At 42.5% G+C, this 13,839-nt stretch overlaps 1 protein-coding gene across 2 annotated transcripts in view; it reads right to left on the reverse strand.

The window, feature by feature from the left end:
• The window catches only part of cryl1 (crystallin, lambda 1), a 93,481-nt gene that overhangs the window by 57,738 nt on the left and 21,904 nt on the right, over nucleotides 1-13,839 (reverse strand). The window contains exons 4-6 of one of the 2 annotated variants that reach the window (XM_034186267.1): nucleotides 12,885-13,046; nucleotides 8,965-9,056; nucleotides 4,909-5,011 (exon numbers count right to left, since the gene is read on the reverse strand). In XM_034186267.1, coding sequence (XP_034042158.1) covers nucleotides 4,909-5,011; nucleotides 8,965-9,056; nucleotides 12,885-13,046 — 357 coding nt within the window. Of the gene's footprint in view, nucleotides 1-4,908; nucleotides 5,012-8,960; nucleotides 9,057-12,884; nucleotides 13,047-13,839 lie in introns of both variants that reach the window. The other variant, XM_034186266.1, reaches the window with a different exon arrangement.

Raw genomic sequence — 13,839 nt, forward strand, 5'->3', positions numbered from 1 at the left:
TCACAGCTGTGGCACAGTGACAAATATGTTTGTCAGAACAGCTGGCAAGAGATCAGTCAAATTCTTAAGTTTATTGTTTCCAGCATGCAAATATGTAAGTTCTATATAGCCTGAATACCTTGGTCTGTCCTCTGATGGAATTCTCCAGTAAGTGTGTGCAAATACGTTCACAATGCAGCCAGTTTTCTATGCAAACACGTTAAAAAGGCAAGTATATTGCTGCCCATCTCATAAATATTTAAATGTAAATAATTAATACAATATGTTTGTGAAACCTGTTGAATGAAAGATAACAGCCAATACCAAAGGCACAGACTGGTTTACTGCAACTCCACTGTTGTGGTGCACAGATGCAAAGTAAAAAAAAAAAAAAACAATTGCCACCATCAAATATTTATGGATCTGATGGTAAGAGCTGAAGAAAAAATGAGATGGACACAATTAAAGAGAGTTTTATATATATATATATATATATATATATATATATATATATATATATATATACTTAAAAACCAAATGTGATTGTCTGAGGAATATCCAATCTAAAGCTAAAACTTCATTGCCATTACAAACCCCATGTTCCATTTGGTTTCAGTATTTCTCAATTTTTTTGTTGTTGTTCAAGAAAATAGTAAACAGCAGAAAGATTAGATGCAGACCCCGTATCCACCAAAATGCAGGGTTTTCTGCAATGCCATCACCTACATATACTAAACCAGGGGTGGCCAAGTTCGGTCCTCGAGAGCCACCTTCCTGACACTCTTAGTTGTCTCCCTGCTCCAACACACCTGAATCCAATGAAAGACTCGTTAGCAGACTTTTAATGAGCCTTTCAATGGATTCAGGTGTGTTGGAGCAGGGAGACAACTAAGAGTGTCAGGAAGGTGGCTCTCGAGGACCGAACTTGGCCACCCCTGTACTAGACCACAGCAGAGTTAGTACAAGACATAGGCCGCAGACTGAGCTGAGAATTCTCAATTCCTGCAGTAATATCAGTAGAACTATAAAATTTCACTCAAAATATTAATATGACGATAAATAACAAAAGTTCACACGCCTAGTACCCCCACTTTTTTCCATGCTCAAAAATACAGGTACTACACAGGGGCGTTGCAGGGTGGCACACTGAAATTACAAATTTTTTTAATGCCCTGCAGGCTTAAGACTAAAATGAATGGTAGGCTAAGATATCAATAACAGAACTTTTTATTTACCCAAATAATACACATGAAATAGTGTATTACCATTTGAATAAATTACAACATCAAAGAACTAGTCTGCCTGTGCATGTACCTGTAAAGTATTATTACGACCGTCAGAAGTTCCACCGCAACAAGGATGGTCACTCCCCAGCAAAATCCCTCGGCAACAGATAAATATGCAACACTCAGGGCTCACCTCTTAGAGACTTTCAAATTTTCCAACGCTGAGAGGGCCAGCAGGCATTTTTCTCTGCATGGGTTAGGGGACAGCAAAGTCTTTGAGCTGATGGACAAAATGTTACACCTCCTGGGGCAACACAGGCCGGATTTCCTCTTCATCCACCTCTTTCAGCGGCAACTCCTTCCCCAGGTGCGGGCAGCTTTGGCCAACACCACCATCACCGACTGCTGTGCGCTGGCAGAGGAAGCGAATAAGTTCTTCATGTCCGGCCAACACCACATCATGGATGCTGCTGCACTCTCCTCAGCCGCCACTATCCACACACCGGCACCACCCCCGGAGGAGGCAGCAGTCATGGCGACAACATCTATCTCGCCCCGGCAGTCTTCTCAACCCGGCCTCTGCTTCTACCATGCTAGATTTAAGCACAAGGTAAACATCTGGGCCGGCGCTCAGTAGTGGCCATGAGTGTCAACCGCACCGACAGGCTGCTATTCATCCAAGATACCATCTCCAGGTGGCAGTGTCTGTGTGACACCGGCACACAGAGGAGCATCCTGCCTGCTGCCAGACTGGGCATCCTGGCGGATGGGTTTGCCCACCCCAACAGCCACCAATTGAAGGTTCATATGCATGTATTGCACTCGACACATCGACTTGTGTTTCAGTGGAAAGAGCGCTAGCTGGAACTTCATCACAGCTAAGGTCCCTGTCCCCCTCCTGAGTGCAGACTTTCTGTGCATGTATGGACTGCTGGTGAATATGACTGACTGGCGTTTGATCGTCATCACTACTTTTTGCTCATATGGCTACACCCTCAGCAGCATGGACTCCATCAGGCTGTCTAGCATGATGTCGCAGGCCGACGTGGTTCACCGCTGCTCAGGGAATTCCCCGCACTCACGGAACCAATCTTTTCAGCCTCCACTCTCAAGCACAGAGTGGAGCACCATATGGCCACCACGGATTGCCGGTGTACGCCTGGGCGAGATGGCTCAACCCAGCCAAGCTCAGCATTGCCAAAGCGGAGTTTGACAGCATGTGATGCCTCAGCACTATCTGCCACTCCAACAGCCTAGGGGCGTCACCCCTTCACATGGGGCCCAAGCCTGGCAGTAGATAGTGCCCTTGCGGTGATTACCACTGACTTAATGACGCCACAAAGCCGGACCACTACCCAGTACCCAACCTCCAGGACTTTTCAACGCACCTAGCAGGCACCACCAACTTCTCAAAGGTGGACCTCGATCGTGGATACCACCGAGTGCCTGTCCACTCATGGGACATCCCCAAAACAGCAGTAATCACCCGTTTTGGACTGTTTGAGTTCCTGAGAATGCCGTTTGGCCTTAAAAATGCTGCCCAGTCCTTCCAGTGCCTCATGGACTCTGTGGTACATGACCTGCATTTCCTGTTCTTCTACCTGGACGACATCCTCATGGCCAGCTTCTCCCAAATAGAACACTTGTCCCACCTGCGGATACTGTTTAAACACCTCAGCCTGCATGGACTGATCATCAACTCCAATAAGTGCCAGTTTGGGTTGACCACCGACTTTCTGGAACACAGAATCACAAAGGATGGGGCTGTGCCACTCCTGACTAAGGTGGAAGCAACTCTAACTCACCCATGACTGACCACAGTGAGAGCCCTGCAGGAGTTCTTGGGAATGGTAAACTTTTACCACCACTTCATTCCCAAAGCTGCTGCGGTCATGTGCCCCCTGTATGAGGCCCTTAAGGAGAAAGTGCCCAAGCATACGGCAGACTGGTCAGCGGAGAGAGACTTGCTTTCTTCAGTCGGCAGTTACGCCCCAGTGAATGCAAGTACTGCACATTTGACCGGTAGCTGCTGTTCTTCACCTCGCCATCCGACACTTCCACACACTGCTGGAGGGATGGCAGTTTACATCTTTTGTCACCCACAAACTGCTGACTTTTGTCATGGCCATAGTGTCGGAACCCCGGTCCGCCCGCCAGCAATGACAGCTTGCTTACGTCTCAGAGTTCACCACAGACATACAGCACACTAGTGGCGAGACTAACTTTATCACGGACTACCTCTCCCAAGCCTTCACAGCCACCGTCTGCCTTGGCCTGGACTAAACTCTCATGGCAGCCAATTAGACCGCTGACCCAGAGGTGCAATCACTCGGTTCTGCGGCCAGGGGATTGCAGTTGACAGACATCACCTTTGGTGATGGCAGCACCAGGCTGCTCTGCGACATCTCCACACGACAACCATGGCCCGTTGTCCCGGCCACACGGAAGAGGAGTGTCTTTGATGCTATGCACGGCCTTTCCCACCTGAGGAGGAAACCATCACAAAGGCTGATGGTAGCCAAGTTTGTCTGGCATGGGCTCAATAAGGATATTAGAGACTGGGTGGACTCTTGTTTTAGAAGGGGGACTGGAGGGTGTGTTTCTTTCTCATGGTCTGAGAGTCCTTCAGGTGCCTTTTGGCAAACTCCAAGCAGCTGCCATGTGCCTTTTACTAAGGAGTGGCTTCCATGTGGCCACTCTACCACACAGCCCTGAATAGGATTGCTGCAGAGATGGTTGTCCTGCTGGGAGGTTCTTCTCTCCCCACGGAGGAATGGTGGAGCTCTGACAGAGTAACCGAGTTCTTGGTCACCTCCCTGACTAAGGCCTTCTCCCCCGATTGCTCCGTTTAGACAGGCAGCCAGCTCTAGGAAGAGTCCTGGTGGATCGAAACTTCTTCCATTTACAGATGAAGGAGGCCACTGTGCTCATTGGGACCTTTAAAGCAGCAGAAATGTTTCTGTACCCTTCCCCAGATTTGTGCCTCGAGACAATCCCGTCTCAGAGGTCTACAGACAATTCCTTTGACTTCATGCTTGGATTGTATTCTGACATTCACTGTCAACTGTGGAACCTTATATGTAGGCAGGTGTGTGTTTTTCCAAATCATGTCCAATCAACTGAATTTACCCCAGGTGGTGCCTTTTTGAAAATTTCGAAATTTTCTTTGCGCACTGGCACGCAGCTGCGTACATTTCACGCACCGTTTATGATGAGTTTACTCATTACCATGCCAGATTCCGTGCAAGTGCAGGGATCAAATTTGTGCATGTGTTAAGGTGCCTGAGATAACGGCCATTGTGTATGAGCTGCGTATGTGTTACTGCTGGTAACAGTAATAAACAACCTCTACAGAATGTTTATCCAATACTTGCATTTGGTGCATAAAGGAGGTGCATGAAGTTTTTAAATCCTATTCAGTAGCCCCATATTAGAGGTGTATTTAAACTGTGCTCACATGCATTTAACTTGCGTTTGCTCTACAACACTGTCCTTAGTTCAAGTGAGTCAGACATGAGAACTTGTATGTACTAACACCCTTAGATGTCCCCCGTACAAATGGGCTGTTTCATCACAACCCACGTGCTTGATTAATAAGGTTACACAGTCCATGTGCAAGCTCCGTTTACCTGTCGTGTCGTATGCCATCTTCTTCAGAATTAATCAAAATCTTTTTTTAGCTGATGGAAACCAGTTGCAATACCTGGACCAGCCTCCAAGACTCTGCAATAATTGCTGCCTGTACTCTGTTGATGGCAAAGCCGTCAATCTCTTTCTTCAGGCAGATGGGTACCTGGCCAACCTGGACCCAAAAGAATTTGTCATGTCAACTACAGCAATACTTAAAAAATACACTTTTTGCATTTTGTTAGAGATACAGTATTCTATTACTACAATGATTAAATAGTAAACTGGCAAAGATAACTGAAATCATGCCTCCATCGTTCCGACAGTACCCGTCAAACATTTGGACACACTTTCCCATTCAATTGAGATTGTTACGTTTACCTAAGTGTGATTTCATGTCATGATGAATTGTTTTTAAAGTGATAACAGCATTAATTTCAATGCAGATCACAGTATGAGTGAAGGTTAATGCAGCTGGGCATTGCACGTTGTGCCGTTGTAAAGGCAGCCTCATGCTCCGTTTGCTGCAAGCTCAGCACACTTCTGGATTAAAAAACTTACAACCTCTCAAATAATAAAGGAGTTGAAAACAAAGTGTCCGTCATCTCTTCCCAGTATAGTAGTGATCTCAGTGGACTGAGCGTCGCGCTTGAAATGCATGCATAGCCAAGCTTGTCGAAGGTCCACAGCTGTGGAAAGTGATGAGTATTCCTGGCTTTTTTTTTTTTTGGCTGATCAGAAATGATCCGATCCATGGCTTAATCGTATCTGATCCAAACCATGGGTTGTGCGATCTGTGACATGCCTACTACAGTAAAACTCACATATGGTAGATTCAGGTGGAAAAGTGAATTTTGTCCGTTATATTTGAAATCCATTATACGAGTAAAGAATAAGCGTAAAGAGCCTTTTTTGTCATTGTACATACATATATACAACAAAATTTGTGCTCTGCATTTAATCCATCCTAATTACAGTTAGACACAATCCAACCAGTAGGAGCAGTGGGCAGCCACAGTCGAGATGTAGAGATTCTGCCTTAGTCAGGGACAGAGAAAGAAGCAGACCCTCAATAAACCATGTTTTTTTTGACTGTGGGAGGACACCCGAGGAAACCCACACAGACCCGGGGAGAACATGCAAACTCCACACAGAAAGGGCAGGAAGGGACCCCATGAACTTCTTGCTGTGACGCATCAATGCTAACCACTAATCCACCATGCCGCCATGTATAACATGGACAAAATCTGTTATATGTATGTAACAGAGTGCACACATATTAGTTACAGCAAGGAGGCGTCGAACGATCTCCGGGGAATTCCCAGCACCAATTAGGCCTATGTATTTCCTTGATTAAACATCGGACCTTGAATCGAGACTTCCTTCATTTAATGACCGGTTTCGCAGAGTAAACGGTCCCCCATAAAAATGAGTCCCCCTACCATCACGGTCCATGCGTCTATTCGGGGCGTCAGCAGCGATTCACTGATTATCACCTTGTTTCTGCTTAAAACTGCACTCCAGTCATCATTTATCTCAGCAACAGATATCTGAACCTTTTGTACAACAATCATTTCCACATAAATTCAACATTATTATAAAATAATAATAAAATACGGGGGATTGATCAGAGTGCAACACCAACGCGTCTGAGTTTCACTATCTGAGTCTGACTCGCTACACTCAAACTGATCAAAGGGAATAATGTGATTATTAACCATCAGATGACAGTTAACTTCTCAAATCATTCTAAAGTCAGTTTTCAACATAAACAAGGTGATAATCATTGAATCGCTGCTGACGCTCCTAAATGACACATGCGCAGTGAAGGCAGGGGGGCCGATTTTGTAGGGGTGGGGCATTTAGTCTGCAACACTGGGCAAAAACTCATCTGAAAAAATAAAAACCTGCTTTAAATAAGAGCGAGGCCTTATGTGCATTAAAAAGATTACATTTGTTCGAGTCACTCTTGTTTTTTCTAAGTTTGCTGCGAAGCGGAACTTGAAAATCTTAAATTCTGATTTATGTTTCTCCAGCTCCGTAACTCTGTGGCCACGTAATGACACTGATGCGTATTTTACCTTTTTAAAGTTCTCCATCACATCTTTATGCAACTTACCACAGGAACAGCGGCTTTTTCGAGATTAATTTGTCTGTCAACGAGCTCCACTTCTTTATACAATCATCAACCTCAAAACTAACGGTACGTGTAATTTTCCTCCATGAATTGTGGGTCATTTGAGTGTCTTTTTCTGACTCTGTTGTGAAGTTGGTCATATTTGAGGACTTTTCTGCCAAACATATTTGATCCATAATGGAAATGTAATTGGCGTGCATGCTGCAAAAAACCTTTAAAATAGGACTGGAGCAGATGAAATGAAAGCAGGGAAGTGACAAAACAGCCTTTTGTGGTCTCTGTCGTTTTAGCAGGTGTGCAGGTTTGCAGTCAAGCAGAAGGCTGTGATCTAAAGCAGTTTGGTTCGTCACACCCAGGAGTATGTGTGAAACTTAATACCATATTACAGTACAAGATGTCCTGCTGTGGCGCTCTGAATGCTCCCGTCTTTTGTTATGAATTAATGCTGAATTTATGTGGAAATGATTGTTGTACAAAAGCTTCAGATATCTGTCACAGACAGATGATGACTGGAGTGCAATTTTAAGCAGAAACAGAGTGATAATCTGTAAATTGCTGCTGACGCTCAGAAATAACGCATGCGCAGTGAATGCACAGTGAAGGCAAAGGGACCGTTTCGTCAACACTGGTATTTTAATCAAGAATCGGCGAGTGTCAGTGCTGAACTTCATTTCGTACCTCTGTCACCGGGCACGTCCAGACTGCTCTGTCCGGTATATATGAGGGGTTTTTAATGGAAATGCATTGCGATCAGACGAGACGTTTTGTCCGATGTTGGCAAAAATCTGGTATACAAAATCCGGCATATACAGTGTTTATTACATGGAAACCCATGCAAAAGCATTGGGACTTATGTTTTTGTCCAGTGAGTGCTAATATCCGGTGCCGCAGACCGAACGGCCCCCCCCCTAAAAACTGGTCCGCCCTGCCTCCACTGCGTGTGCATCATTTCGTAACTCAGCAGCTCATCTGAGACAGACTCTCTTCACCCAAAGTGACCAAAGGGAATAATGTGATTATTAACCATCAGATGACAAAGTGTTGTTGTCAGGTCAGCTGCTCCTAATACTGTTCTGGGTCGCCACAGTGGATATAGTCAGGTCCGGTATTTGGCACAAGTTTTAAGCCGGATGCCCTTCCTGACGCAACTCCAGTTTTACCTGGAAAAACACACACGGCCGCTGGTGTTCCGAAACAGTCTCCCATCTAAGTACTAACCACACGCTGCACTGCTTAGCTTCTGAGATCTGACAGGATCAGTGTCATTAAATGACAAAGTAAAACCTCTCAGTTTTAAGCAGAAATGAGGCCGTTTTAAGCAGAAACGAGGTGATAGTCAGCGACGCTTTGAAATGACAGAGGTGCAGTGAAGGCATCAGGAGCAGCTGGTCATGGCTGCTGCGCTCTGATCACTTCCTCCATCCTTCATTATGAAATAATGCTGAATTTATGTGTAAATGATTGTTGTACAAAAGCTTTAGATATCTGTCGCTGAGACAGATGATGACTGGAGTGCAGTTTGAGGCAGAAACGAGGCGATAATTGGTGAAATACTGCCAACACTCCGAAATGACGCATGTGCAGTGAAGGCAGGGCGGACCAACTTTCAGGGGGGACCATTCGGTCTGCGACACCGCATTATACGATGATGGTTTAGGCGAGTTTTACTGTTCTAACAATAATGCACAAGGTGTACTGTTTTTCTACGTTTTTCTTGACAGTGAAGTTCATGAGAAAATCACCACAGTCTGTGTGAAACAGAGGGATGCTGCCAAATATTATTAGCATGTTAAGTTTTCCAAAATGTACTTCAAATCCAACATCTATTATATATATCTATATCTACAAGTTGTATCCAAAGTATAATGTGGTTTCAAAAAAGTCTATCATGACTTGACATAAATTGTTTGTCTTCCGTCTTCCTGGAACTCTTGTATGAGGAAATCAATCATTAAAAACTTGGCCAAGATTAGATTGTCTGGAATGTCTACCTGAGTCATCAGGGCACGAGTGGAATCCACAACAAGGGTTGATGTCTCTGGGTGAGGTACAAGCTCTACCAGTTTGACGTAGTAGGGAGGGTTCACCTAAGAGATGTCAGGAAAATCAGCAGTCATTTACTGAGAACTTCTTACCCATACAATGTACACAAAATGCTTTGGACATTTGTGTGTTAAGCCATCAGCTCACGTGACAAAGAATACATTCAGGGTAATAGTTTCATATTTGCATTACTCTGCTGTATGCAGGTATTGTGATGCAACATATAAGGATGAGGGACACCATTAAGGTTAATTCATAAACATTTGGTGTTTTAGCCTTATGGGTTTGCCCTTGTTCAGACACTCATCACAGGCCAAATCTTGTTCTCCTCAGATACTTCTAAAGGATTTTTTTGTTGAAATTTGTTACTGGAAATTCTGTCACAACCTTCTACTTCTTTACGTGTAATAAATCCATGGACATCACACATGCTGGAAGCATAACATCTATCATGTTATAACATAAAAGCAATTAAAATTATTAGAAGAACTGACAGGAGTTGAAGATTTCACTCACAAACTTGATGTAGATGCTCTGTTAGACTGGTTTGCCTTATAGTTCTTTGCCCCTGTGATATTAGGAGGTATATTTTTCTTATTGTTCAACTAGTTCAGAGGTGTCTGGATCAGCCCTCTTCCAAGATCAGGATTGTTTGTCAAATACCCACATGCCAAAGTGTAATCGGAAGCTAAATAATAGAATAACTGTCCACAGCACTTGGGTGATCCGACACACACTACAATTAAAAGGGACTGCATTTATATAGCGCTTTCCATCTGCATCAGACGCTCAAAGCGCTTTACAATTATGCCTCACATTCACCTTGATGTCAGGGTGCTGCCATATAAGGCGCTTACTACACACCAGGAGCAATAGGGGATTAAAGGCCTTGCCCAAGGGCCCTTAGTGTTTTTCCAGTCAGGCAGGGACTGAGCGTGGGGAAACTAGCTCTTTATCAACACAGATCAGTAGGCAATACAGTACACAACACTACAGTACACCTTTCTCCCTATACGTACCACTTAACAGTGTGTTACTAAACTACAAAATCAGTTCCTGGAATGAACGCATTGTCCACCAAGTCCAGTGTGTCCATTTGTTGTAGTTTCATTCATATTTGGTAATTGTCCTCGCTATCAAAGACACTTATTAACTTCTTTTTAATGACTTCTCAAGGCCCACCTGCAGTACCTTCATACCCACCAGGGTGCTGTGGTCCACTCTTCGAGAATCATTGTGCTAAACATTTCCAACAGAGTAAAAAATCTTTGATTCATGAAGTTTGTCATTCAGATTGTAACTTTTAGGGAGTACATTTGAAAATACAAACAGAATCAGATTTATTTGGCCAAGTATGAATGCACATACATATACTTTATCTCTGGACTCTCTTTGCTCACACTGCACAATAAACACAGGTGGACACCAACAAAAAACAAAAACACAAGTCAGAAAACGTACAAAATCACAAATAACAATAAACAATATAGGAATAAAGACAGCCTAAGTATACACAGTTTTAAAGATACTATTAACATTTTATTTACATAGTATGTATTTGTGCAAGGTTTGACCAGTACGTTTGACTGTTGAATATGTTTGTTCATCATACTGACAGCTTGGGAAAATAAACTCTTTTTAGCCTGGTGGTTATGGTATACAGTGGAATGTTCTTGGATGAGAAAATGCATCTGGAAATGACTGACCAGGCCTGATCTTGACACACTGTTTCTGACAGACACTGCATGCACGGACGCAATTTGGTGGAGGATGGGGGGACATGTCCCCCCCACCTTTTCAACCAGGGGGGACAGAATATGGTATGTCCCCCCACCTTCTGACATATATGTGTGTACTTGAAACATGCTATGCCAGTCTTTTTTTAGCAGCAATGACTTGTTTACAACACCTGTTTATTTGTCACATTCTGAATTTTCTGGGACATTTGCCCAGATTTGAAACCAAAAATAGTTGCCTCTAGGGACTAGTGTCTACACATAAGTATCAATGGACCATATGCTAATTTACTAAATTCTGAGTTAGAAAAGGAAATCAGAAAAGCTATCTGGGACCTCAGAAAGCCCATCTGCAATTATTGCTTGATCTCCAAAATCAGTCTATGCAAGCGAAATTATGTTCAGTATGAGTGTTGTCATTAGTGCCACTTCGAAAATTAAATTCATGATAAGTAATTTATCCTAAACTTATGATCTGTAGTTTTTTCAAACTTATGCAAAAACAAATCCTGAGGGAAAAAAATACAGTATGCGATAGTTAATAATTGTTTTTAATATAATTGCAGTTGTTTTTTTAATGAAAACTCAACCTATCATTATTTTTGAGTTCTACACATGTGGTGATACCTTATTTACACCAGGATGTTAATAAAATCAATGCTGGCTATTCTCAAAATAAAGTACTTATATCCACAGTTTCAAATTGCATAAGTCAAATGGTGTCTACTTTACGGTCTTCTCAAAACATTAAAATTACTGTTCTGGATGCTCAGAATGCATCTGAGCTTATCTAGAAACCGTTGGCTTCTGGGGGCGTAAAGTGGCCCCCAGACACCCCCCCCCCATGGGCTTCGGCCATGCGGGCCTCGCACTTCGTCCCCCACAATTTCTAGTTCTAAACTGCGCCCTTGCGCTGATCTGTATCTTCTTAAGGTTAATGTGAAGGCCAAGCCTGCTGTAGGCTTAATCAAAGGTTTTAACAATTTTCTGAAGACCTTTTTCCGTAACGGTTGGCACGTTGCTGTTGTAGGCATACTCAAAGGCCTTGAGCGAAGTGGTGCTGATTTTCTTCTCGTCTTGCAGTTGGTTGAGGTGAAAAGCTTTTCATCCGTTCTGTACACAATGTCAATTAATAGTGGGGCCTTGTCTTTGATCAGATGTGGCCACAAAGATGATGAACCACATAAGGGCGATGATACAGCCCAGTTTTACTCCTGACGAAACAAGGCTTGAGTTTTTGTGTCATTCACCAGAACTGTAGTGGACATGTCATCGTGGATCAACCAATTTCTCTGTACAGCCCATTTTGCTCAGGATTTTCCACAGAAGTGGGACACGCTGTCAAAAGCCTCTGTCAGGTCAATAAAGGTGAGGTGTAAAATTGATTAACTGATTGCTGTGAAAGTGCATGATGATACATATATGAATATCTGCTAAAAGACTGTGGTGAAATTAACCAATTTTACAAAACAAATAGTACGTAAACAATTACGAGGCCCAGATGAGATAAATTAACTTTCAAATGATTTTCCTTCCTTCCTGTATGTTTCTCAATACATGCACTGTGGACATGATTTTTTTTTAAAGGATATTTATAAAGTAAACCTGAGGTGACGGGTAGTTGTGAGAGTTAAAAATGGGCTAAAATATTGTTGTTACATCATGTTATGACCAGTCCAAAAAAAGAAACAAAAAAAAAAAACCTTCATGTAATGCCAAAATCTTTATTAAAGACCCCCCCCCCCACCCCCCCAAAAAAAACAACACAGAAAAACCTGCATATAAATATAAAACAAAATAAGATGGAATAAGATGAGCAAAGTTAGCAAATAGATGTGCCTTATTTCATTGAATGAAAAAAAAAAAACATTTTTATAAAGGTGAAATATTAAACACAGATTTCCAAGTAGAATTTGAGAAATGTACCCATGTTGACCTCCAGATGACCGTGAGAAGTTGCACCATATTATTTCACAGCTCACAACAGCAAAGACCGCAGTAGTAATGCAGAAAAGACATACAAATCATTTATGTATTATTAAAGTAAAACTGGACCTTTGTAGATATAGATTTAATCAAGATGCTCCCTTGTAATTTACATGAACGTGTTGGTACGAAGATTACAGTAGTACTGACCGGATGAGAGATGAGACAGCGGCTCTGGTTCTGGACCAGAGAGAAGACGCTACTCGGCACTAGGCAGGAGGCAGAGCTGCTCAGGATGACATCTTTTCCAACAAGACTCTCCACGTCCTTAAAGATGCTCTGCTTAAGTTCAAGCATCTCAAACACACACTCCTAGAAAACACATATACACATGCAGATGAAAAGTGAACACACACAGAACCACATGTACAGAAGAGGGCAAAATTATCAGCCGGCTAGAAAATTTTATGTTTTCTTCCAAATTTTCCAAAGTGGTTTTTGTTTTCTTCCAAATTTTCCAAGGTGGTTTTTAACAGAGCAAAGAATTTTAAACACAGCATTTCTAAACATCCCAATTTTTTTTTACCCTAGTATTTTTTTTTAAATCATTTTGTGTCTGTGTGCAAAGTAAAATAATATAAGCATTCAAAATAAAACTAGGATGTTTAGAAATACTGTGTTGAAAATGGCTTGTTCTGTTAAAAAAAGAGCACAAAATGTAAAATTTCATAGGGGGCAGATAATGTGCTCATCTGTATAACAAGAAGGCAAAAAAATCTTTTAAGAAATGCAAGAAGTGGAAACCATCACATTTTTGTAACACAGTAAGTAAATGCTATACATAGTGTATTCCTGTTAAGACTTTTTGTATCTAAATTCTGCAAATAACAGAGTATTGAAGCCAGTGCTCTGACATTGATGATCAGTACTGTCACTGCATACCAGATTGTCGATTATTATGGTGACTGAATGTGAACTTGGAGCACTGCAGTAATTGGACAGTGCAGTCTTGTTTGGGGGCAGGACCTAAAGGGTTAAAATATGATGCATATGACACAATAATCCTACAGCCCTCATCTGTCCCCATCACAAACATGTCACTCTGTCTGAGTTTTTGGCCAAATTACACGGGAAACAAAGTGAAAATGCAAAGAAAAAGTGACGA

The sequence above is a fragment of the Thalassophryne amazonica genome, chromosome 14 (assembly GCF_902500255.1).
Source record: "Thalassophryne amazonica chromosome 14, fThaAma1.1, whole genome shotgun sequence".
In the NCBI taxonomy this organism is placed as follows: Eukaryota; Metazoa; Chordata; class Actinopteri; order Batrachoidiformes; family Batrachoididae; genus Thalassophryne; species Thalassophryne amazonica.